This window comes from Lissotriton vulgaris, chromosome 5, assembly GCF_964263255.1.
Source record: "Lissotriton vulgaris chromosome 5, aLisVul1.2, whole genome shotgun sequence".
In the NCBI taxonomy this organism is placed as follows: domain Eukaryota; kingdom Metazoa; phylum Chordata; class Amphibia; order Caudata; family Salamandridae; genus Lissotriton; species Lissotriton vulgaris.
In genome coordinates this window covers 1,938,896,558-1,938,924,487 of record NC_141693.1, presented here as the reverse complement: position 1 = coordinate 1,938,924,487, position 27,930 = coordinate 1,938,896,558, and the positions used below count along the sequence as shown (strand labels likewise).

General features: G+C 45.1%; 1 protein-coding gene across 1 annotated transcript in view; it reads right to left on the bottom strand.

The window, feature by feature from the left end:
• Window positions 1–27,930, bottom strand: part of LOC147717809 (uncharacterized) — a 299,575-nt gene that overhangs the window by 132,848 nt on the left and 138,797 nt on the right. Inside the window, exons 8-9 of the mRNA XM_086924596.1 lie at window positions 23,390–23,448; window positions 22,690–22,785 (exon numbers count right to left, since the gene is read on the bottom strand). Of these exons, the coding sequence (XP_086780722.1) occupies window positions 22,690–22,785; window positions 23,390–23,448 (155 nt within the window). The remainder of the gene's footprint in view (window positions 1–22,689; window positions 22,786–23,389; window positions 23,449–27,930) is intronic.

The following is a 27,930-nucleotide window of genomic DNA, read 5'->3' as shown; positions in this document are numbered from 1 at the left end:
TTTTTTTTTTTTTTTGTTATTGCTTGAGATTATAACTATTTTCAATGTTTATGTATTTTGTAATGTTTAAGGGGTGAAATGTTGCGGTCATTTGATCTTCTCTCTACATTACACATTCAATGTTCCAGTCTCATGGAATGTGGAATATAGAACGGAGGATGAATATGTGGGGATTGTATGTCTGGCAGTTGCTGTCAGGAGCTGGAGAAGACTATGGCCATAACATATGTCCTGAGTTATACGTATTGTGTGGTGTTATTGTGATTTTACAATACCACAGATTCCTTGATGGCTGGTTGGCCTCCCAAGGTACTACCATATCAGAAGACGCTTTACTAGCAGAGCCTGTTGATAAGAGGGTGAATGTAGAGGTGAGCTGCTGCCTATTCATCTTATGTGATTCAATCCCTTTGCAAAGCTTCCAAACTCTTGCAGAGCTGATGGATCAGGGGAAGGACATATCTTCTACTTTGGTTGTGACGAAGCAACAGGTCAGACTCTTGTTGGACATTCCTTTTACTTCTTGGACGCAGCTGCATCTACTCCCATAGTGGCTAGACGCCAGATGTGGTCAAGGTTATGGAAGGCTCATGCCATTCAGAAAAGTTTACGAATGATAATTCATTTTTCTGGGATGAAATTGTTTGGACCTCCTTTAGAGGACATGATAAAAAATTCAGCGGGAGATCACAAGCTACTGGCTCACTGAAAAGGCTGCCCGTCCTAAGTTCTTTGGTAACAAGAGAGCTTTTGGTACAGGCCGCCAGGGTAAACCTATGCAGCCCTTTTGTGGTAAGGGGCGTGGCTGGGGTGCCCCTTCCAATGCAAATCCCGGTTCCAGCAACCAGCTTCCTCTTCACCAGCCGCGCCTAAAGCCTGACTATATGAAAGGGCTGGACTATTAAGTGGGAGGTAGTATATGTAGGAGAGTAGGGTCTGCTATCCTATGGTCACCCCAAATTTTTGCTTTTTGCTTCACTGGTTTCTGACTTAATGTGGCTGTGGGCCTGCTAATCAGACCCACAGCCTGCTGTTCTCTCTCTAAATTGATGCCAATGCACTTTAGGTGCATTACGAATTGGAACTGGTTCACCTTATGAGCCCCTGTAATAGTGCACCCTAGGTGCCCAGGGCATAGGTGTATCCAAGGCCTACCAGGGGCTGCAGCACGTATTGTGCCACCCCTGGCCTGGCCTCCATATTTGACACAACTGGCTGATCACTCAGCTGGGGTAAGTCGGTGTAACCACCTCTTACTTAGGTACAGTATGTCTGTGCCTAACCCTAAACTGGACACATATGTTCCTATCAGCCACTCCTATGGAAGGCCTCATCAATCCTGGAGGCAGAGTGCTTGGAAATGTTATGTTATGTTAACTGGATTTATTACGCGCGCAGCTGCCCCAGCAAAGGGGCGTCCTGGCGCGAGGACAAAAGCCAGGGGACCGAAACTAAGAAAACACAACAACAACAGAACTAGGGTGCCAAGGGGAAAAGGAAGGTTTTTACCGCCTTCCTGAAAGCGAGGAGCCCCTCGATGGCCCGGATGTGGACAGGCAATGAATTCCATAGCTTAGCAGCAAGGACTTGAAAGGAACGTCCGCCAGCCCTGGATCTCTTAAAGCGGGGAATTGTGGCAAGATGTAAAGCAGAGGACCTCAGAGTGCGAGTAGGCACATAGGGAGAGATGAGTTGCTGGAGAATGGGAGGGGAAGAGAATTTAAGGATTTTAAAAGTCAAAATCAAAGTTTTAAATTTAATTCTCTGTGCCACTGGAAGCCAATGGAGGTTATAGATAGTTCTCCTAGCTGAGCAGAATTTGGGCAAGCCAACCAGAGCCCTGGCGGCAGCGTTCTGAACACGTTGGAGGCGGGAGAGCTCAGCCTGGTTGACTCCAAGAAAAAGGGAGTTGGCGTAGTCCAATTTGGACAAGATCATGGCTTGCACGATAAGTTGGCGGGTGGGAGCGTCAAAAAATTTAAAAGTGGACCGAAGCTGACGCAGAATCCCAAAACAAGATGCAGCAGTCTTTTTTGTGTGGGTGGAAAAACTCAACTGGGAGTCAAACCACACCCCGAGGTTTTTTACTTCAGTAACGGGGGTAGGAGTGGAGCCGAGCTCTTGAGGCCACCAGCTATCGCCCCACAGATGAATTTGTTTTCCCACAATGAGCACCTCGGTTTTCTTAGCGTTCAATTGCAGGAAATTGTCATTCATCCACTGGGCCACGGATATAAGTCCCTCGCGGAACTTGGCTGCTTCGAGATCGGAAGCCCCACTAAGTGCAACCGCCAGCTGAGTGTCATCTGCGTAGGACACGATGGAAAGGTTCCCACGCATGGCGACATCAGCTAGCGGCTGGACATAAAGATTAAATAAGGTGGGGCTTAAAGCCGATCCTTGTGGAACTCCCTGGGCAATCGCATGTGGTGTGGATTCGAAGGGGGGAGTAGTGACCCTGAAGGAGCGATCAGATAGAAAAGATCTGAACCAATCAAGAGCCAACTTGTCCACCCCAGCCTCAACCAGACGTTGGAGTAGGATGTCATGGGAGACAGTGTCAAAGGCGGCACTTAGATCGAGAAGCACAAGTGCCGCCGTATGACCAGAATCCACCAGCATACGAAGGTGTTCAGCCATGTACAGGAGCGCAGTCTCAGTACTGTGACCGGGCCTAAAACCATTCTGCGTAGGATCTAAAATGTTTGCAGAATGGAGATGGTTAGCAAGAATGGTATTGACATGAGCCTCAGTCAATTTGGCAGCCCACGGGAGGAGCGAGATGGGGCGGTAGTTTTCTGCTTTTTTGGGGTCCAGAGCAAATATGTGAGATGGTGCTCTGGCATGAGCTGAGCCTGTCTGCAGCTGTCGGGAACAACTCCCTAAGCTGTTCCGGGATATTGCCATACCATATACTCTTAAGTGCATTATAATCCTCGCGGTTAAATGCTATCTTTGGTTTGGCTTTATCAAAACATGTCGAGTAAGGTGTCATACGAATTGGAATACTATCCCCTCGCCAATTCTGGCGACGGGGATAGCATTCCACCCTTCTAGAGGGACACGACATGTGTGTAGCCTTAACCCCGGTTAAAGTTAAACAGAGCCTCAGCTTCACAAAATGGACGCTGCCACCACAGACACAAGTCTGGCCTCCTGCTGCTGACCGAAACTCGGCAGATGGTGGCCTGGACAAAGGGTTTCCTGCCTTGGGAGGTGCGAGCACCACCCCAGACAGGATTTTGTGTATTGGGTAGGACAGGGCTGAATAGAATCAGACATGCCCGGGGCACACAAGGTGTCCCCGTGCATAGGCCAGTCCAAACCGGTTCTGGGGCCTTCCAGCCCCAGTCCTGGCGCGGAGCTGGACAAAGGAAAGGGGGTGTAACCGCCCCCCTTCCTGGTTCCTCCCAGAGGAGGGACCTAGTAGGTGATCCACCCCCAGATTGGGAATAAGAGGGGGAGCAGTGCCATTGCACAGCAGATCATCCCGAAATCAACTTTAAACAAGAAGAAGACTGGACTTCGACATTCTGCTGCACAGAAGACTGAAGAGAATCTCCCTTGTGGCCTAGGAGTGGCCACCCTGTGAACACAGGTACCAACCAGCAACTCGACGTCTGCTTTGCCGCCGCCTCCCGCCGGAGACCGAGCCCAGAGCCCGACAAGAACCAGACTCCCAGACTTCTCAGAGCCCGATCCACAGTCCCTGCAAAGAAGGGACCCGTGGAGGCACCGAGCGACGTGGGACCGGACCTCTTGGAAGACACTCGAAAAGCTGACTGCGCAGCTTCTGAGGCATCCTCGACGTTGTGCTTTGGGGATTGAGAACCCCCACCACCGAGCAGCCCTTGCACCGAAGATCAGCCCTCCAGCATCTCCACGATCTGCGTGGGGCCCTTTTGCATTGTGCCACTCGACGCGCCATCCCGGCCACTAGCCACGTGGTCAGCGGCCATCTTGGCGACGAACCCGAAGATTTAAACAGCAGGTCTGGTTGCTCCAGACCTACCCAAGCTCCTGTGAAAAGGAGCACCCGCTCTGACCTTGCTGGTCCGAGTGAACAGCATCTTTCAACTTCTGCGTGGCTTGCATTTGCCAAGGCCTGTTTGCTCCGATCAGGTCGCCGACACCGCCAACAGCGAGAAGCCTACGTGGGACAGCTCGTGACCGACTCCTGGACGTCCTCGACCCCGGGTATCCACGTGGCTGCAGAAAGAAGCTACCCGACAACGCCTGTTTGCACCCGACATCGCCTGGTTCCAATCTGGTTCCACGGTAGTCACTGGCTAGTGACTTTGAACACTGTCCCCTCTGCTTTCAGGTCTTCACATCTTCCGATCCACCCTTGGATCCACCGGAACTCTTCTCATCGAGCCGCCTGCAGCTTCTTCAGCTCCAAGCACCATCGACCAGCGTGACGAAACCCGACACAACTTCGACCCTGTGCACCCGCTTCCTGTGGGTGAGGTAACTCAGCTCCGCCGGTGCTCCTGCACTGGTACACATCCCAAGGGCCTGTGTTTTAAGTTTCAGCTCCGTAGGTCACTCGGAAGGTTCCTAACTTTCTAACTTTGTGCTTTTTACGCACCATAGACTTTGTATTGAGAAGTGCGTGCACTTTGAACACTGCACCCGAGTCCCGTGGGCCTTTCCCGACTTAGTTAACTCCAGTCTCGAATAGCTCCAGCGATTCCCAAGGCCCTAGGCCTCTTCACTTTCCTCTAGGTATCTCTTATACCACTTTCTTAGTATATGGTTTAGGTGGCCCCTAGGGCTCATCCATATTGTGCAACTTTTGTGTATTTTAAACTGTCTTGTGATTTAACGCTTGTGCTTCTGTGCTCATAAAGAGTCCAGGGGATTTTAATAGTTAAATAAATCAATATATATTTTCAATATATATCTGTGTGGTGTCCCTTTCATTTGGTATTCAAGGGGGTTGTGTATGGTATAACAGCTGGCTTCACATGCCTTTCAGAGTTTAGCCTAAGACTGCTTTGTCCACGTTACCACTAGGATAACTGGTCTACAAGGTTGAATTACAACCATCATCATAAGGGTTGCTTGGCATGGTACAAAGTGATCACTAGAATTAGTGAGCATTATATACCAGGCCAACTTCTCACAGTATCTCTCTGTTTTTCCAAGTCTGGGAGACAGTGAATGACCATTGGGTGGTTCAGGTGGTGGCAAAGGGGTTCTAGATTGTTTTTCGGAACCCCCTACAGATGTTTCTCGAGTCACTTCTTGTCCACTGGGTGGGGTGAAACGTCAGGCCCTCATTGATAGAATTCAAGCCTCGTAATAAAGGGAGCCATCATTCCAGTGTCTTATTTGCAGGAAGGACTAGGAGTTTATTCTATTCTCTGTCAGGTGGAAAAACATTCAGGCGATCCCAGGCCTGTACTCAATCTGTACTCGATCTGAAATGTCTGAACCAGTTTGTAGGAGGCTAGCTTAGTATATGGTGCACACTTAAAAGAGTGATGGACCTTGCTCTAATCCAGGTAACCCTTGTGGTGATTATAGTGGTCTTTGATAACCTTAAAAGCTTTAAAAGGGGTAGCTATGGAGAGCAGGCTTATCTTGAAAGAGGGTAAAGAAGCTTGTTTTACCACATTTAATCAACGGTGTAGATTAGATGAGAAATAACCACACAGTGTTTATGAAAAATAAGTCTGTTTATTTAAACACCACAATCACTATCACATGGAACCCAAGGTAAAAGTTGCAGTTTTAGAGAAAAAGGACCCATCCCAGAGGACGCGACGGAACCCTTTAAATGACGGAAGGTTGAAGAGCCACCCTACCTTTGGATGCCCCAGGAATGAGTTTACCAGTACCAGGGTTGCATAGGGGTGAAGTGACGTCAAAACCTCTCATAGACGACAGTGAACGACTCAGGAAGAAAGGCTTCTAGAGAAGTCTGTGAAGAAGTCTGATGAAATCCTAGGGTGGATTCTTGAAGGGGTGAACTTGCAAGCAGAGGGGATAGAGTCTATATCACTCTGAAGTGACCAGGAAGCATGGACGCTCAATGTCCACCTTTGTCAAGCAGTTCCGAAGAGTTAACGAGGACCTTGTTGCTGCAGCTTTGGGTACCCGGCGATTCTATGGAAGACCAGGAAAAGTACACAGCCTGTCCCACGTCGGATGTAGAATCCAGGTGGTTGGTGTCTACCGGGAGCACCAACAAGCCTTGGTAGCCGCAACTGGTATTAAGACGAAAAGATGCAATTGTTGAGGCCAGCAAGGTCCAAGGGACTCAATATGTGCAGGTGAGTCAGAGCAGGCCCGAGCAAGCAGGGGAGCCCACCAAAGCAGAAGAAGACCCTTGAGAGGACCCACAGACCGAAGGGACAGGAGTCACAAGAGCACCTCAGGCAGCTCTCCAAAGATGGAGGCCCACGATGCAGGAGATGCAGGGAGGACGCTTTTCTTTAAAGGATGAAGTGCTGGAGGCAGAGCTTCTTGTAGCCCAAAGATCTCTGGAGTGCAGAGCCCGCAAGCCTTTGCAACAACTAGTCAACACGGTGCACATGGGTTTGGACCCTGCGACTCAGACGAGGGATATTGTCCTCCAAATTGCAGGGAAGACAGGTCAGGCCTCCGGGGAGCCACAGATCCACCACCTGTGTTGCTGAGCCTTGGAAAGTCAGTAGGATGACAGGAGCAGCAGACTGGTCAGCTTAGATGTGGTGCCTGCAGATGCAGAGGAGTAACTCCTTCACTCCAAGGGGGATTACTTTGGATGTCCTTGATGCCCACAGGTCCCTGAGGAGCCTAAGCGAAGTACAGACACAGAGGAGGCAGAATACTTGCAGAACAGCGAGACCAAGAACAGCAGGAGTCTTCCTTGGTGCAGTCTTGGTTCCAGGCAAAGTCCAGCAAAGTCCAAGTGTACAGACGATCAAAGAGTGTCTTGGTTTCAGAGATGCATCTTGTTCCACAACGAATCTGAGGACCCACTCACAAGGGAACCCTTAAATACCCAAGTAAAGGGTTGGAACAGCTCAGATACCCCCCAGAGGAGGGGCTGGACAGAGGGGAGGATACTCCCCTGTCCTTTGTCCAGTTTTGTGCCAGAGCGGAAACCAAGGGTTCCTGAACTGGCTCAAACCTGTGTATGCAAGTATGGCATCAAATGTGCCCTTCAATGCAGTCTGGTGGCGCTGCAAAGTGTCCCGACCCCAGCCCAATACACTAAATCCTGTCTGGGAGGTGGTCACACCTCCCTGTGGCAGGAAACCTATATTTTAACCTTGCCCTGCTTGAGCTCAGCTCAGCAGCAGGAGGGCAGAACAGTGTCTGTGGTCGGCACCAGCACTAGCTTTCTGTCAGACCCTGAAAGGCTGTAACCAGGAATACAGGGGTCTCATCTAAGGCCCTCCCAGTACATTGGATCATACCTCCAACACGGGAAACAGTGTTGGGGTATGATTCCAACATGTTTGATATCAAACATGACCAGGTTCGGTGCAGCCAATATATAGTTAGACATCTTGTAAAGAGTGATGCCCACTATATGTCCTAAAATGGCTGACCGCACTTACAAAGCCTGGAGAATTGACTCCGGGGTTTGCAGGGTTGACCTGCTCATGCTGTGGTCCCCTCAAACTTATAACCAAGCACCCTGCCATCAGGTCTGAAGGGGCTACCGTAAGGGGGACTAATAGGTTTTAAGTGCAGTGACCCCTGAGAGAAAAAAACATATATAGGTTGTGAGAATTCCAAGCAACATCCCACACAGGCTGCAATGGCAGGCCTTAGTGAGAGTTTAAGTGTATTCCCATGGGTGGCACATTATATGCTGTAGCCCATTGGAGATCCCTAGTGTACCTATGCCTGGGTGACCTATGTACCATATACTAGGGATTTATAAGGGTAGACTAGTAGCTAATTGTGGAGGTACTAAAGTACTTACCAAAGCCATTTTGGGAGAGAGAGCACAGATGCTGAGGCCCAGGTTATCCGGATCCCAGCAAAGTACTGTCAAAACACACTGACACCAAGTAAAAAGTGGGGGGAACCATAAAAGAAAGATCTTACTTTCCTATACAGTTCATCCCAAATGTCAAGGTAAAAATGATGTCTTTTCAACACATCCTATCCTTTATCAATCAGGGGGACTTCATGACATCACTAGAATTACAGGATGCAAATCTACACGAGCCAGTCCATCTGACGTTACAGAGGTATCTGGGGTTTTGTGTTCTGGGTGTCCATTACCAATTCAGGGTATTGTCTTTTGATCTGAGTTCTTCACTTAGGGTATTTACTAAGGTCTTGGCTCCCCTGAAAGGTGTTTTGCATGGTAAGGGGAGTATAATTTTCCTGTATTTAAATAATTTGGCGATATCTGCTTCTTCATTTTTAAGGCGGAACAGCATGTCATGGAAGCCTTCACGGTGGTGCAGGATCAGGTTTTTGGTGAATCACAGAAATCTGACTTACATTGGGGCTTAGTTCAGGACTTTGGTGGGAAAGGTCTTGCTGTCTCTGGACAGCAAAATGACTCTAGTAACGGACATTCAGGGGTTACTGTCAAAGAGGTGTTCCCCAGTGAGCCATTGGTTGAGACTTCAGGGGCTTATGTCTTCTTATCCAATGGTGCTGCCTTGGGCTTGTTTGCATATGTATCGAGTGATCAATCACGTGTTGTCCCACTGGTTACTGGGCTGCTAGAATTATCAACAGAGGATCCCAGTGACCCTATATGCCCAGGAGGTTTATAGCTTGTGGTTGAATGATGTGAATCTGTCCAAGGGACGTTGTTTTCATGTGGAACCTATAAAAACTGTGACCACAGATGCCAGCATGCTCGGCTCGGGGCTATTCTGCAGAATCCTTCTGTTAGGGAAAGTAGTTGAGGGTTCAGGCTGCTTGCTCTTCCAACTACCTGGAGCTTAAAGCTGTTCTTTTGGCATTTGCCCCGCATTTGTCAAATCATCATGTTTAGGTCAGGAGAGACAACAGGGTTGTCATGGGGTATCTGAATCATTAGATGGGTTGCAGAATGGAAACCCTCAGCTGTCTGACTCAGGTTATTTGCAGATGGGTGGAGCAGCAACTGGATTCCCTATCTGCAATTTCATTGCCCGGCAAGGAGAATGTGGTGGGGGACAGGCAATACTGGGTGTTTTTATCCATAAGTTTACTTTGTTTGGCCAGGATGTGTTCCTGAGTTTACAGAGGAGGTTTGGGTCTCTGACGAGCAATTTGTTTGCCTCCCTGGAGAATGGCAGATGTCCTAGTTTCTGAGTGATTATGCCTTGCAAAGAGGCATGGAGGGGGGACCTGGTGTACTTACCGTAGCCTCTGGGCTGTTGTATGCATTTTCCCCAGTTCCCTTGCTTCCTATGATGTTGAGGGAGATCAGGTAGGACAGGGCTTTGGTGATTCTGGTGGTACAAGGGGGAGGGGAGGTTTGAGGTGCCCGTAGTTCCCCCTCTTGTTAGAATTGGTGGTTCAGCCGTGCCTGGTGGTTCGGCATCATCCCTATCCATTGAGGGGCCCCCAACTCCCTCTCAAGGTGTTACAATCAATGCACCTTCAGGTTTGGTTATTGAACGGAGTAGTCTGATGAGTGGGGGGTGTTCTCAGGTGATGGACGGGTTTGATTCAGTAGTCTCAGCGCCTGTCTATTTTGCATTCTTATGCCAAGCATTGGTCGAATTGTTCTGCTTGGTGTTTAGAAAAGAGTTTATTTGCTGATGACATTGAGCCCTTTAGGGTGCTGGATTTTCTATATGATGGGTTTGAATTGGGCTTGGCCCATTCTATGTTACAGGCTCAATGGGCTGTCTTTTAGGGCATTTAAGAGCCCTCTTTTTGATTTGGAGAAGCCTCTGGTGTCTCGATTATTGAAGTCCTACTTTGGTGTATGTTTTATTTGCATGTTTCATGAAGCTGATTCTTGCTTTGGTATCGCTTCATTCTGTTTTTAGTGTGGCGAGGAAGACGGAAGAGGAGGGAATGCCCCAGTTACTTACCAGTAATCTTCATTACTCTGTGTCCTAGTCTTCCTCGCCACAGTGTAGGTTCCCAACTCTACCTATCCTGTTGTGTATGGCTTCATTCTGTTGTTGTACTTGTTTATAGGTGGAGTTATGGGTGTACTACCTTTTTGTAGAGTCAATAAGGAAGAGGCAGTCGGGCATATGGGTGGGATAGGCAACTAGTGTTCTAACTTTTTTTTGGAAGTTTCTGTAGGGAGACTAAAGCTCATTCTGTCATTACTGTGGCTCAGAAGACTGGGACTTGGACTAATGAAGATTACCTGTAAAAACAATATATATATATATATATTACCTACTGGCGGTCGCCAGTAGGTATATATAGTTAGGATTTTTTCTCTATGGAACTTTTGAAAATTCTATGTCTAATAACTTTGGCGTTTGTGGACGGAATCGGCTGAAATTTTCAGGAAAATGGCACATTTGTTTCTGAGCAGCCCCTGAAAATTTGGGGGTGTTTCGTCAAGGGGGGGCCGAGAAAAAAGGGGGGTCCCAAAACGCGTTTTTCCCATTCATTTTTCCATAGGGCGTTTGGCCTCACTTTTAGCTCGAACGGCTGAATGGATTTACACGAAACTTGGCAAAATTGTAGGGACTGTTAGCCCGATGTGCCTTTGCTGGGTCTCAATATATGTGCTCCAGTGGATTTCGAGAAATTAACGTTTAAAAAAACAGATATATCTGTGACAGCGTACCGGATAGCGCTCCAGATCGCATACTTTTCGCGTAACGGAGCTTTGCGAAGCGAAGCTGATTGGCTCTCCGGTGTCTGTCAACATTCTAAACAGTCCGGTGCGGCCGCCATCTTGTCTCTCGGTAGGATCGAGAGACAAGAGGAGGAGAAAAACGAAGGGGGAATTTAATGAAAAGGGGCAAGGTAGACCCCTCTTGACCCCCTAGGAATGATGTTGGGGTTATTAAAGGGTCCCGTGGGGCAAATAAAAAAAATTAAATTTTTCGCGGTAGAAGCGCTTCCCGGTTCGCGAACCGGGCCGCAAACTGGTAGCGAAACGGGAATTCGCCATTTTGTGTTTCGATTTAATTAAATTACAAGATGGAGGAAAAACAATGTGAGAAATGGGTATAAGGGGGTACGGGAGACGTATCCTGACCCCCTATGTTTTCGGAGGGTGGTTGAGGAGGCTCATATATGTTGATACTTGTCTTCCAGCGGCTGCGTGTGAGCGTTTTTTTTTTTTTTTTTTGCTGCGGGACGTCTGTTAACGTTCGATTCGAAGGAAATCAGGAAGTGTTGACCGTCATTTTGTCAGTGCGAGTAAATATATTGTTAAAAATAATTGTTATAAATTAATCCGTATTGATAAACATTGTCTGCGCCATCTTGCTTTTTTAACAATGCCACACTTTTGTCGTGTACGGCAGCCATTTTAGATGCCTTGACCAGACCCACTCTCTGCACGCCGCCGATCCTCAGCATGGCTCCCCACCTTCGCAAGCATCTCCCCCATGCACTGGTCACCCCCGCTCTCTCTCATGCATGGGCCATAAACCTCCCCCCATCTCCCCATTTTTAAAAAAAAAAAATGTAAAATCGGAAACAGTGGCCATTTATTCGAAACTTACCAATCTACGCGTTACAACTACGTTTGCTTTTTCAAAAACCTTTAATAAAAATGTTGGTGCACAAATACGGGCCTACAACCCTGTGGGCCGGCCACGGAGCAGGCTGGAACTGTAAATGGGTGGGGGGGGGTATTTATTTGTGGAAAACATAACAGAGTCAGTGGTCGTTGATTTCATAGTAAAAAGTGCGACAAGTGCAACAAAATCATATCGATAATTCATTGTGAGCAAGTACCAAAAGTGTCGACAATTCGAACCTTCAATAAATACAGTAATCAATGATGCATTAGAACTTAATATCAATTCATTGTCCGAACGTGTAATCAGTACCCGTCCAATGTCAATTCATTGTTCGAACGTATAATCAATACCCATCCCGGATCAATTCATTGTCCGAACATATAATCAGTCTTATCCCATATCAATTCATGTGCTAAAAACTGCATACATATCTCATGATATCAAGGCTGAGCAATCGGGGCACAACAAGGAGTTGAGAGTTTCATTTGTACCAGCGCCATTTTCGGTGAGGTCAGGAAGGTCCAAGTATAGTCAAAATGTCTCCACCAACTCGTGGTTGGACCGGGACCTCTTTCGGCAGTCCAAAAGTTTTCGTTGAAGGGTAGCAGAGGGGACTGGCGACATGAACCATCAGTCAAAGTGGGGTGGCAGGCAACAATCTTTCCAACCGGGTCATACTGGTGTCCCACCGGAACTGATCAAGTTGGTAGTCTTGCAGGATTTTGGTCATTTCAAGACTGAGGCCGGCGCCGGCATGAGCGCGCCGACGTCCCGCGGCTACGTCGTGGTCGTTCCGTGGGTGATCATGGAAGTCATTCCCCATCGGGGGTGTCTACGGGGGTCGGGGGCCCCCGTGGCTCTTATAGAATCTTCAAAGTTGAGGAGAACGTTTCTGGACGCAGGACTAATTTTCTAGTTGAACTCAGAAGCGCCGTTGCACCGCAACAGTGGACGAGACCCCCGCTGGGTGAGCGGAGCATCATTGCCTCGCAATAGTGGACGAGACCTTTTGTTGGGTGAGTGGAGCGTTGGGGGTGCTGAGGGGCCCCCACCTGTGGGGGTGGGAGAGGCTCGTTCGCGCCACCTTTCCCTCCCAGCGCACCCCATGCCGACACCTGGCGTTGATATCCGTGATGTCCGGACCAGGCGATAAGAGGGGGGGGGGTCGGAGGCAGAGGCAAGACATCCCCCCCGTGGCCTGCAGGGCGCCGCTTCAGGACCGAACGGGGAGCTCATATCAAGCCGGGGCCAGACCAGGAGATAGGAGGCAAGGGGGGGGGGGTCGGTGGCATGTGCAAGACATCCCCCCCCGTTGTCGGAGCCATTATCGAAGAAAGAAGAAGAATACCGTCGGCCTCGGCTCCTCTCCTGGTCCACCTTACGCGACGACCCTTTTGTTGGGTGAGTGGAGCGTTGGGGGTGCTGAGGGGCCCCCACCTGTGGGGGTGGGAGAGGCTCGTTCGTGCTGCCTCTCCCTCCCAGCGCACCCCACACCGACACCTGGAGTTGATATCCGTGATGTCCGGACCAGGCGATAAGAGGGGGGGGGGGTCGGAGGCAGAGCCAAGCCATCCCCCCCGTGGCCTGCAGGGCGCCGCTTCAGGTCCGAACGGGGAGCTCATACCAAGCCGGGGCCAGACCAGGAGATAAGAGGGGAGGGGGGGTCGGTGGCATGTGCAAGACATCCCCCCCCCCGTTGTCGCAGCCATTATTGAAGAAAGAAGAAGAATCCCGTCGGCCTCGGGTCCTCTCCTGGCCCACCTTACGGGATGACCTCCCTGGCCGACGGCTGCCAGCAGGACCCGCCCTACACGTGCCGAAGGCCTCGTCTTCCGGATGGCAAAAAGTAAACTCATGTATGAAAATCTTACTATTAATGCTTGACTGAGGCCAAGGAGATCAGAGTGCATGAGTCTGATGCTCGATCGATTGAGCTAGCCGGATCGGGCAACAAAAAGTATAAAATAGTTATGTAAATAGTTATTTAATAAAATGTTTTACCCTGTTACTTTGCTGGTGTGTTGTATATATTTATAATATTTGCATAGGGTTTGTCGTTATTTTGGGTGGGGTGGGGGGTGGCGGAGCCGAGCTGTCTTGCAGCCATCATGGTGTGGAGCTAAGTTCATCTCACTAGTTTCGTATTTCTCATGAGGGGTTGTTCTTAATGTTTCTATTTTAGCGAGGTCAAAAAGAGATCCCATTAGTGGCCTACTGATTTTGCTTGATTCCTTTTGTTTTTTTAAACCATTTTTCACTATCTGCAAAGACTAAACAGAGTATTGCGACTCTGTGCTTGTTTGTAAATAGAGAATGAACCAAAGAGAACCAATTCTAAAACAGTGAATGCTTGGATAACAATCAATCAAATAGAGAGAGAAGCAGGCACGACGGATTACAACGGGGGCAAAGGCCTGCGTTAACTACCCTTCACTATCTGCAAAGAGAGAGTACTCCTAAGAGAAAAGAGGGGGGGGGGCAGCGTTCAAAGCACATCAGCGTGCATAAACACGAAAATGTTTTTACCTATCACGTACTTGACATTTGACAGCTTTTGATATTTGCTATTAAAAAACCATTGAAATTCACTGAAAAAACCATTGGTTATAGACCATATATAGTTAGGGATTAGCATTTACAAAACCATAATTTACTCGCACAAAACCATAGAAATTCGCATATATAGTTAGTTGCAATAACTATATATCGCGCACCCGCAATCCACTGCTGATGATGTCACATATTACATCATTCATGACATGGTCAGTGACATCACTGATGACATCACTGATGACATCTTAAATGACATCACTGATGACATCACTGATGACATCTCAAATGACATCACTGATGACATCTCAAATAACATCACTGATGACATCTCAAATGACATCTCATTTGACATTACTGATCACATCACTGATGACATCATTCATGTGATAATACGATGAAGCTCTTCAGACTCTAATATAACCTTAGATACAATCAGTGTAAACAGACACTCACAGACTGTCACTCATCCATGGAGTTACTCACACACCTAGTCAGTCATGCAAAGAATCAATCACACCTCCATTACCTCAACTATACAGTTATACACACCTTACTTAATCAAACATATACTAACACATATTTACTTATACAATCACTGATACAAGTTCACAATGATCCATACAGCCACTCACACATTCACTGTAAGCATGGGCGAATTTTGCGAATCTCGCGTTCGCGAATTTTGCGGATTTGCGAAGCCGCAAAGTTTTTTGTGTTCGCGCGGGTTTCTGCCAGTTTGCGAGAGTTTTGTACAATTTCGCAAACGCGAACTTACCTGTCGGGTCGCAAGTTTTGCGAACTTGTTGTTTCTACGCGTCCAGCCTGTTTGGGACACTCTTCTTCATCACTGCCACTCTCTGTCACCACTGCCACTCTCTGACTACTCATGCCACCCTCTGGCCCACCCATGCCACCCTCTGTTTCATCACAGCACCCTCTGGTTGTCCAGTGTACATTATTGTGGCAAAGCAAAGCACACCTTCCCTGCCTCAAGTGACCTGAATTAATTTGGGGCTGATTAATGTGTCACAGAATATTTTTTTAGCTGGCACCTGCTTCCTTAGTGCTTCCTGATTAGTGATCTTTTGCACTTGCTAAGTGCTTTCATTGTTGCAAAATTAGTTACAACACCTGCCCTGCCCCAACTGACAATAATGAATTAGGGGCTGATTAATGTGTCACTGGATTTGAACTTCCAGCCTGGCTCCTGCTTGTCTGCCTTAGCTGTAATTCAGGACCTTTGTGTAACTATTCTGAGGGTCAGAGCAGGGTCACATAATAGTTGCAAGTAGGCAACTGAACTCTGGAGGGGCCCCTCAGGAAGCACTACAGGAAATGGCTACTAATGATGAGCTTGAACTTTTGAACCCGGTAAGTAGTTTCAGTTTTGCTAAAATCGTATTTCTGCAATTTAGCGCTTATTCGCGGGGCGCGAAGTTGAACTGGGAAGCCGCGAACTCACGCGAACAGTGCGAGCAAGCCATAAAATCCGCTGCTCGCGGATTTGCGGATTTTGCGGGAAATTTGCGAATCTCGCGGATTGCGAATTTACCGAAAATCCGCAAAATCCACGAGCGTAACGGATTTTCCACCCATGCTTAATTCACTGGCTCTTATGCACAGTTATTTATATATGTCAACTCTCACATGTACTGTGTTTTACATATGTACTTACTTTGACATGTAGCACTGAGATATCCATTCACTCACCAATACACTCATGCACACAGTCAACCGCCCATGCAGCTGTTTCCACATGCACTTTTGAACCCATACATCTAGTGAATCAACTGCTCACACATCTTTGCACAGAGTCATACACCTCCCAGCCACTCATACACATACTCAGTCTCCCATACAAATACTTGGGCAACCAATCAATAACCCATATAGTTACTCATATAGCTACTGATTAACACATTCAGCAGTTTACAGAACAACAGACATAATGATGCACAAATTAAGACAGTTTACTCACTAACCCATGCACTCAGTGAGACACATTTAATCACTCTCTCCTACAGTCAGTCATGCACCTACTAAATTCTTCATCCAGACACTTATACATCCACTCATTCTTCAATATGTAAGACATATTTAAACACACAGTCACTGGATGATGTCATCAGTGATGTCACTGACCATGTCATGAATGATGTAATATGTGACATCATCAGCAGTGGATTGCGGGTGCGCGATATATAGTTATTGCAACTAACTATATATGCGAATTTCTATGGTTTTGTGCGAGTAAATTATGGTTTTGTAAATGCTAATCCCTAACTATATATGGTCTATAACCAATGGTTTTTTCAGTGATATATATATATATATATATATATATATATATATATATATATATATATATATATATATATATATATATATATATATATATATTGAGGCTCCAGCTTGAGTCCGAAGTACAAGGAATCACTCGAACTACATCGAAGGCTTCAAGCGGCAGCCTTTATTCAAAAGGTAAGGGAAACAAGCTTTGGCAGAATCCTTTTGGCAGTCACACGCCTGCCTGACGCGTTTCGATGATTCTCCTCAGAGGCTTCTGGCGAAATGAAAGCACCACCGTGCTTCCCAGTTCTCTCCCATAATAATGCGCACCTGTTGAGGTTGCTGATTAAGCCTACGCTGTGGGTTGTGGGAATTGTAGTGCCGGTTTCAGGTGCAATGTTCTGCCAGCTTGTTTCCCTTACCTTTTGAATAAAGGCTGCCGCTTGAAGCCTTCGATGTAGTTCGAGTGATTCCTTGTACTTCGGACTCAAGCTGGAGCCTCAATGTTTACTCGGCAGCCGTGCCGTAAGGAACGCACCATCCTGGTAACTTGGGAGCCGCGTGGTCTGCCATCCCGCCAGGCCATTGGAGCTACATCATGCAGGATTTTGGGAAACATCTGAAGCGGGGACCCATCCCGGGTCTTGAATAAGCCGGCAGAACATTGCACCTGAAACCGGCACTACAATTCCCACAACCCACAGCGTAGGCTTAATCAGCAACCTCAACAGGTGCGCATTATTATGGGAGAGAACTGGGAAGCACTGTGGTGCTTTCATTTCGCCAGAAGCCTCTGAGGAGAATCATCGAAACGCGTCAGGCAGGCGTGTGACTGCCAAAAGGATTCTGCCAAAGCTTGTTTCCCTTACCTTTTGAATAAAGGCTGCCGCTTGAAGCCTTCGATGTAGTTCGAGTGATTCCTTGTACTTCGGACTCAAGCTGGAGCCTCAATATATATATATATATATATACACACACACATATATGTTTAAATAAACACACACATATAATTTTTGAGCTTCACTCCTTCTCGAAACCACAGAAGATTGCGGCACACCGAAATCCTGATGAAAGTTTTTGTTATTGATGATTAGAACGACGCATTTCAGCTACCTCCGTAGCCTTTTTCGAGTTCAATGTGACCCTACCACACATAGGCAACAAAATGAAGCACTAGAATTTACATGAAATGAAAACAAATTTATATAGCGCTACTAAGCCCAATGGGCGTCAAGGCGCCTAACCAAAAAGAAACTAGCTATAGCAAATATGCTCTCATTGTGGGTAGGCCTTGATAAAGCACCAAGTTTTGAGCGCTTTTTTAAAAAGGGACAAAGATATTTGGGCCTTAATCTCAAGGGGGAGAGAACTCCACAGCCTAGGAGCAACGATGGAAAATGCTCTACTGCCCCAACGGACCTTCCTAGCACGGGGAACCACAAGCAGATTCATCTCTGATGATCTGAGGGTTCTACTAGGCATATAGCGAGTTAACAGGGCACCTAGAGGGTCCAAAGGACCATCTGCAAGAGCTCTATAGGCCAAGCACAAGATCTTAAAAGAGATCCTCAGTTTTATAGGGAGCCAGTGCAGGCTCTTTCTGGCCATTGTGGCAGAGGTTGCATTAGGAAGAGCCAAAACAAATCGCGCAGCCGCGTTCTGTATGACCTGAAGGCGCTGAATGAGTCCCTTGTTGGAGTTTGCATAAAGTGCGTTACAGTAATCCAACCTGGAACCCACTAATGCAACCACCGTCTGCAACAAGTGGCCACTGTTCGCTTGACCTGTAGAGTCATGGACAATGATGTGTCAAATATTACGCTGAGGTTTCTGGCTGATTGGGAAGAAGATGGACAAGTTCCCAAAGATGAAGGCCACCACTCACTGGACCAGATATCCTGGTCCTTGCCAAAGACCAGAATCTCTGTTTTATCGCCATTCAACTTTAGGGAGTTCTGGATCATCCAGTCCGAGACTGTCTGCATACAAGTCCTAAAGTTGACGGCGGAGGTGGTAACAGAGTGAGCCAGAGACACCATGATTGGGTGTCATCAGCGTATGACACAACCTCCATCCCCTGCGATTTTACTAACCTAGCGAGGGGGGCCACATAGATTTTAAATAGGGTCGGACTTAAGGCCGACCCCTGTGGCACCCCATACTGCAAGGATTTAGCAGGGGAGAGGAACTCTCGAAGCATGACTTTCTGCTCTCTTAGATGTAAAAAAGAGTGCAGAAGGTTCAAGGCCGGACCCGCAATCCCTGCCTCCCTCAGACGCAATGTTAACGTAGAGGGAGACAGGGTGTCGAACGCTGCTGTGAGGTCAATAGGACCAACACAGTGGTTTGACCCGCATCCACCTTCAGGCGAATATTATTCACCACCATAGTAAGTGCTGACTCCGTACTATGGGCCTTTCTGAATCCATGCTGGGAACTATCTAAGAACCCAGAGGAATCCAGAAAGGTAGAGAGATGTAAATTCAGGTGTGATTCGAGCATTTTTGCGGGAGCCGGTAACAGGGAAATGGGTCTAAAGTTCTTAAGCTGTTCTGGGTCCAGGGTGGGCTTCTTCAGAAGAGGCTTCACTATCGCCCTTTTCCAAACTGAAGGGAAGGTGCCTTGAGTTGTGGCACCATTCATCACTTCAAGGAGGGGCGGAAGAAGCGTGAGCCTACAATCCTTCAGAATCTTTAAAGGACATGGGTCCAGAGGAGAGGACGATTTAGTCCGATCCAACAGGAGCTCAAGCCCGTCAAGGGAAAGTGGCGGGAAATGAGTAAGGCTCTTGGAGGAGTCTCTCGACCAAGACTGTAGATTAGATAGAGTTTGGAGAGAGAGATCCCCCAGGGTATTCCTCTGAGTTTCCAAGGCAAGATATATATCTTCAATTTTATTATGGAAAAACTCAGAGATATTGTTACACAGCTCCTGTGATCCTACAACTGGATCAGGCACTTGAAGGGAGCAAAGGGAGTCCATGATCTTGAAAAGTTCCCTAGAAGAGGTAAGGGAGGTAGTGAGATTTGAGAAAAACTCCTGTTTTTCCCTGATAACACTAGCCTTGTATTCTCTTAACAAACACTTGTGTGCATCCCTGACATGAAAAATATACTTCATACACCAAATAGGCTGTGTACATAAAAATAAATGAACTGTAGCATGAGTATATCATCAATACATTGAGCACAATTTCAAATATATAATAATTTCATAATTTGAAATAATACGGGACATGGAAGTAATGTGTGAACAATAATCTATAATAAACTTTTTCTCAGTGGCCGAAATCATAAACACAGATATCAGACTTTGTGTATCCCATGCCTCCCTTACGTAATAATATCCTAATGAAATGGTGATCTTTCGCCTATATATTTCATATGTACCTTTCAGGTATAGAGTACTACAACAGCCTGAGATCTTCTACTTGATCGTGTGGTAAAAAGACTCAAAGATATGTTCCAGTGGGGCAGTAAACAGTGCTGGAAGCGTAAGCAGGTGATAATTGAAAAGCTAAAATCAAACACTGAACCGGTAATGCGAATAACAGTTTTGCAAAATACATATATACCACTAATGATCATGTTTTTTAGAACTCTTGTTGCCTTGCTTTTTTTTTATTACTGTTCCAGCGATTGTAAGTGTCTTAGATGATAGGGAGAGCTTTATAAAACTCCTAAATACAATGACACCAAAGGAGAAGGAACTCTTCACAGGAGGCACTGGCGGTCGGGTGCTTTCTTTGTCACTCTTGTCTTGGGGGACAAGCGATATGGGGGTCCTGTAAGGTAAACACAAGTTGCAGATTTTTAACCTAGAAGACCTTGGGCAGGCCCATGTTCGTCAGACTCTAAAAAGGGGTACTGTTGCTTGTGCTGATGAATAGGATTTTGATGTTTGTGAATTTTGAATGAATCCATTTGGAAGGCGTCCAGATGTTTTCCTGCATTAGGCAACATGTCTGTAAACTCTAATCCCTTTAACCAGTTTGATATGGATCTGGGTGTCATCTGCATGCAGCTGTTAGTGTGTGTCCTCAAAACTCCTCTGTCCTTCCAATGTATGTAGGAACCCAAATATGAGGGATATGTGAGCGAGCTGTCACAATGTTACTCCTTTGTTAGAGGAAATATTTTCAACAGTTTAGGGGTCTTTGTTGTTCCTTTCACAGATAACTAAGAGTATCTGAAGAGAATGAAAGGACATGTGACTACCAGATGTGGAGGGGAGGCCAATGCTGGACAAGGTATTCCGATAAAATTCAGGAAACAGAAATATCGTGGGACAAAATATCGTTTCGAGAATATCGAGGAAAAAACTATTAAACTATTATGAAGGTAAGTTTCTATAGGTAAGCACAGTTTTACTATACACAACTCTACACACACACACACATATATATATATATATATATATATATATATATATATATATATATATATATATATATAGATATCTATATATATATATATATAGATATATATATATATCTATATATATATATATATATATATAGATATATAGATATCTATATATATATATGTATATATATATATATATATATATATATATATATATATATATATATATTACTCCCAGTACGCCTTCAAAACCACGGTCCCGTGTAAAGAAGAAAAGCACTCCTGGGGTGTTTCTGTTGTTTATTTTCACAGAAAAACTCGCACACTCCACAGACGCGTTTCGGTAACAACCTAACGTGCCCCAGGTGTGCTTTTTTTCTTTACACGGGACCATGGTTTTGAAGGCGTACTGGAAGTAATTGATAATGCGGGAACAAACCCTAGCATCTAAAAGCACCCGCCTGTGAGTGCACTGTGCTGGTGGACCAAGGAGCGAGAATATATATATATATATATATATATATATATATATATATATATATATATATATATATATATATATATATATATATATACTTGATTGAGATATTTAATCATGGGCATTGAATATGAATTGATTATTCTGCAATGCATTACTGTTAAAGACCATATCTGTTGCTGTTGAAAATCAAATTTAGAATTGTGATTTGTATATATGTCCATCTAGGGCACAATTTTGTTTAAGCATTTCTCTTTAAAAATTCGAATTAATTGCCCATTCAGGGCTCAATTATGTGCAAATAATTTACTTAAAAGAACAAAACATATTAATTGGCAATTATCAATGCACTGAAATGTTATTTTTGCTTTCGGTATTCTCTTTTACTTTGAGATATGTTATGTAAATAATGACTATGGACACATTTCAAGATGGCCCCCGGAGTGGGAGCGATGAATTTGTCTGCTCTTTATGTCCATTAACGTAGTATTGAGGAAAAAAGAAAAAAATGTACCTCAGCTGTTTGCTTTAAATCTCGGGAAGCGTTTCTGTTTGTTTGCAACACAGGGGAAAAAGGCAGTCCGCCGAAACGCGTCCTGTTAAAGCGTGAATAAACCTTTTGAAAAGACCACAAGAGTGCGGCCAATTCCTTTTTTGAGGGAATTCCTTGGAGCCGATATATATTTATATATATATATATATATTTTCAAGGTACGTAGATGTGGAGTTAAAAATTGTAAATGAATATTTACCTATTTGCACTTATCTTCTCAATATTTTGGTCCTCTATGTTTCTGGTAGGATATTATGTCCACATGGTATTTCTGTTTCCGATATTCTGATAGTGATCCCCAAGACAAGTGATTGCGATGTTGGCTTACAGGCTCATTAACGAGACAGTTGAGTGAAATTCAATTGCATGGATCCTCAGCTTACTGTGCCCAGGGACTTAGGACTAATATCACTTATGGAACTTACATTACATGGAACATTATTGTTGTAGTGTTCATTCGGAGGTATCTGGTCTAGCAGTACAGGCTTGACCTTTTTGAGGTAGACTTAAGTTGCATTTGCATATGATTGGTCCTCTTCTGAAACTCGTTAATTCAACCATTTCCATCACGTGATGTTCACTTAGTTGCATACTAATGCGGAGGGCCCACTGACCCTGTTTACAGTATGGAAGCGCAGCCAAGGTGACCCGCAAGGAGAACCTTTGAGCAGCAGGATTGGGAGAGTTGGGGATCTCAACCTTACATTTTTACCACTTCAGCCTCAGAGGGGACCCTCAATCCCTGTACACCAGTTCATGCCCTGCCAGTTACCAATTAAGCATGCTTATACTTCAGAACCCAAATCGGTTGTTCGCAGCGAGACTTACTCAGCAATTGCAGAACTACTACCTTCTGGTGGTTTTCAGTCCTCATGAGAAGGCACTCCTCACAGTCCTGGTAGAACGCCATATAAGTGCTGTTTGCTAGAAGAGAACAATTACTTTATGAGATCCCAGAATGCAAGTAAGGAACACAACAAAAAGCAAATCCAGGCCTCACTGTAATAAAGGTTTCCTAGTAGGGTTACTAAAACTGCTCAGCATATCAGTAAGTGTGAGGCCCATGAAGATGTAGTGGGGGTGAGCAAAGCTTGATTTTACTGATTGTGGATCTGATGACAGTATTTCTAAAGGGCTCTACTTGGTGTCACTGAGTGTAGGACCTGGGACCTAATCCTGGTATCAATGCAGGTGGGTCCCATGAAGTAGCACTGAAGAAGATCCCTTGAAGGACTGACTGTGGCATTGGGGAGTGTGGGGCTAGCTGCTGCAGTCCTGGCACATGTTGTCAATATATGACTGTGGTGCCATTGAATGAAAGATCATGAACCTGCAGGTCTGTGAGATTTCATTGAGATCGTGTCTTGTTGCATTGAGGATGGAACCCGAGACACTGCAGTTCTAGGAGGTCCTTTTGAGATCCTTTCTTGGTGACCCTGAGTATGGACCCTTAGGTTTTGAAAAAAAACCCTGAGCTTGAATGCAATGCTTTCTCTTTAGGACATCATTGTTTAAATGAAGTGCTCACCTTTTCCAATTACAATATTACGTCCTTTAACCTCCACCTCTTCCTGGCTGAAGTGAAAGCTGCAATAAATAAAAAGAAACACAAAACTTTAGGGCCACCACCAAACAACCCACAGTCGCATAGTGTGTTTACGTGTAGTTTGCCAAAGTTGCACCAGCTATTGATGGAATTGGAAATAGGTATTTCAGATACCTTCTAAAAGGTGCCCCTCTGATTGTTTTATGCACATTTTTAACATTCAATAACATCTTGAATATACTTTGTGGTTTAAAAGCTGTTTTTTGTGGTGGGATGTTAACACCATAATCCTAAAGCTAAACTTCCACTAAAGTTGATACTTCTAGTTAGCTACATAGCCTGTGTGGACAAAGGGACTGCTCATTTATATTTGTTCTCTTTGGCATTTGTTGGTTCAACAGCAGCCTCTTGGCACTGACCTCAAGAAAGAGAAGACAGTAAACAGTACAGAACAGCACAGAACAGCAGAGCAGGAGTGGTTACCCTTGGAATAGTCTGGTTTTCATGGCTTTTCTGAAAGGATGGGAATGTTCCATGTTCAGCTATGGAAGACTTTCAAAGGTTTGCAAGCTTGGATAACAAATTAACATCCATCTGTGTAAGCGTGGCGTTATGTGGAGAGACGATTCTAAAAGAAATGGAGGATTTTGATAGAATAATAGTGCATGGATTGTGTTGTGATGAGTAAGGGACCGAGAACATGAAAGCCGTAGTGGACAATAGTCTTGAATACAGGGAACCACTGCAGGCTGAAGTGATGTGTCTGCTTCCTTTTAGACACCGCATTTTGGAATGGGAGTGAACGCGTTTGAAAAAATTACAAAAGTCCCCTATATAGCGACTGCAGTTTTCTTAGTCATTAGATTCTCTTTATTTACTCATGCAGCATCATAGGATACCACAAGCAGCTTCATAGGATACCACAAGCAGCTTCATAGGATACCACAAGCAGCTTCATAGGATACCACAAGCAGCTTCATAGGATATCACAAGCAGCTTCATAGGATACCACAAGCAGCTTCATAGGATACCACAAGCAGCATCATAGGATACCACAAGCAGCTTCATAGGATACCACAAGCAGCTTCATAGGATACCACAAGCAGCTTCATAGGATATCACAAGCAGCTTCATAGGATACCACAAGCAGCTTCATAGGATACCCCAATACTGTCAACATAGCAAAGGGGGGTGAAACGTGGATGGTGTCAGTGGAAATGAATGTCCACTGGCACCGGGTTGAGCAGCAGTCCTCAGTTCTACCACTAGGGAGCACACATTTTCTCAGCACCTCATGGTTGTGGGTACAAGAGCCACTGCTATATGTACGCACATATCTTGTTGTTATTGTGTGCTTCCGCTGATTCATATTTATGTGCTCCTGGGCTTAAACTGTTTGTAACTATGGCCCCTGGAGATATCAATTCAACAGAAAACAAGATTGGTGTCAGTAAGCATTCTGATGATTTATAGAACCCAGACCAGACAGAAGACAGAGCTTCAGTGGCACGTAGTGTGGTCAGGCAGCTGTAAGTCAGAGAATGCTTAGAACTGAAGTAACTCTGGGGCATATTACCAACAAAGTGGCGAAGAGAGGTGTTAGCTGCCGCTGCACCATATTACCAAGGACATGGTGCTGCCTAGCGTTTCCCCCTGCGATGGCGATAAGTTTTACAACTTAACGCCAGCGCAGGCAGGGAAGGTTTGTTTATGTACAGGAAGGTGTTCCTTCCTGCACATAAACAAAGCTTAAATGCCATTTTGTAACTTACATGTGTGCTGCTTCCTGCATACCGTGACCGTGTCTGCCTGCCATCGTAAGAGTGCCCTTAGACGCATCATTGTATTTTCCTTGCAGTTGAATGACCTTATGTTAATCCTTTCAGCACCAAAGCAGAGAAAGCAGATTTTGTGGTTACATCAGAAGGTCTTCCTCATTTAAGATGATGCTAAGGCAATGGCAAATAGACGAAAGTATTTTCTTGAAATGCATCCAGTCCTGAGATCTCTGAACGTCGGATTTGGCCTTATTCCTCCCTGTCTATTTAAAGTAATTTTCAAAGTCAAAACCACTGTTAATACGACTCTTGCTCAATTAAAAGCATGTGTTCATCATCACAGGGAGAAGACAATGGAAGTCGGCAAAAAGTGGTTGTCTTCAGGTTCGTGATTAACCTTTTCTCTCTTCTCTAGTGGCTAACTTTCGTTTGTTTGACTCTACGTTGCCATATTTTGTCCTTTACAGGTTTCCAGTCAACTGTGTCCAGAACTGAATGGATGTTTCCACCTGCGCTGTGTCCCATGTTTACAGTTCCATATCTGTTTTTGATGTGTCTCTTGTGCTCCTCCTGTTCCTGTAAACTCTTAGGTAGTATTTTCTCTACATTTGTTATGTTATGCTAACTGAGGCTAATATAGCGCATAATCACTGGCAGGTCTCTTAGCGCTTTGAGAGAGTGGCAAAGTTCACCGGCAGTCACAGAATACAACACTTGGTAAATGAGTTTTGGATATCTATTTTAATTTTGGGGGGCTCTTGCTCCAGCGTTCCATCACTCCCCATTTACAATGTTCTCTTTTTTCTACTTACCTTTCGCTGTTGTGGTTGAGGTTATGATTAGGGTTTGGCGGAATGTTTAATTCCGCACACGTAATCAGTGGAATTTGGCAACTCCACATTCCTCTTGTAATACAGAGTTCTGGCCAAATTCTGCCAAACGCCGCATGGCAGAATCTTTTCCAGCAAGACTCCAGAAATGCGAATGAGATTTACCGTCCCCCAGCGCCATTTTCTAATGCGGGCTGTTGCGGTGAGCGAGCTGCTTCTTGAGTAGATTTGCTGCCACTCAAGTACATTTTCTACTCGCTCTTGCTCACTGCATGGTGTCATTCGCACTACGAGCACTAAATTGCAGGGCGAGCATTTTGAAATGCATATTTCCATCCGTTGGTGGAAGTATCTTGCGTTTTTATGTATTCCAAAGAATTCAGCAGAATGAAACTCCCAAAGTTCCACCTACCCCTAGTTAATATAACGTCTTATCATTCATATGCCAGCATTTGTAAAGTAAATGCCATCATTCGTAAAGCGCACAGCTACCTCCGACAGAGGTATCCCGGCGCTGGGGGCCCTCGGGAAGATTAAGCAAGCTATTGCCCAGAGTCACATGGTGCTGGGCTAACCTGTCGCCGCAGATCGAGCCCTGTGGTCCGGAGTCAGGCACCCTGGAAGCTGACCACACCTCTTCCATTTATCTCCTTTTATCCATTAGGGGATTAATTTGAATCAGCTCTCTCAAATGTATTCACCTCTATTCCTCCTTTTCTGGTTTTTTCCATCTATTCCCTTAGCCTTACAATTTGTCAGTTGCAAACAATTATACATTTTATTGTCAATTCCTATTACATTTTTGACTTTTATTGTACAGTGCTTTAGATGTAATTGCTTTTCCTACATCTGCTTTACATTAATACACTTATGCATAATCTCTGTATAATTTCTTGGAATGTTAAGGGTCTGTGTCACCCAGTTCAGAAACAAAGAGTTCTCATTCACTTACCAATGCTGTAATGTCAAATTGCTATTTTACAAGAAACTAATTTAATGGATGAAAGCAATAATTTACTAAAGAAAAATTCGGTTATTAAATCTTTCTGCTCTGCAACCAAGAATTATAAATAATAATAACGTGGTAATATGTTAATTCATAACTCCTTATCTGTCACTGTAGCAAGTCAAGAAAATGATGATTAAGGCAGATGGTTGCTAATGAACCTTAAAATGAATAATAGCCCACTTTCTGTATTAAATGTACATGGTCCTGATGGGATCTGAAATGGTGATTTCAGAAAAAGTGTGGGCCACATGTTGAAAGGTAAGTGTTTGCGATTACCAAATAGCAAATGTTTGCGATTCGCTATTTGGTAATAGCAATTTCCAGTGGGTCGGAAGAGACCTACCTCATGAATATTAATGAGGTAGGTCTCGGTTTGCGACTCCTTGGGAATCGTATAAAAATCAGAGGGATAGTGGCCTGCTAGGTTCAGCAGGTCACCATGTCTGTGATTGCGTTTCAAAAAAGCAATCTTTTTTTTTTAAAGCAGCCATTTTCTTTAAAGGAAAACAGGATGTGTTTAAAATAATAAAATAAAATGAAAAGTTTTCTTTTCATTTTTTAAGAGTAGGCAGTGGTCCGTGGGGCCACTGCCTGCTCTTACAAATATTTTTGAAAACATTCACATGAACCTCTTCCATTTGCGAATGGATTAACACCTAATTGAAGCATGCAGTAAAATACGAATGTTTTGCACGCGTATTTCGTAAAACATTCACACATACCACTGCGATTCAGTATTAGCAAGGGAAGACCTAAACACGCAACTTTCTAATATTGAATCGCAAACTCAATTTGCAATTTAGTAATTGGTGACCAAATCACAAATAGGGATTGAGCATTTACAAAAGCCTTTTTGCATTTGCATATGTGCCGATTCTGTGAATCAATCCATTTGCGAACGTACAT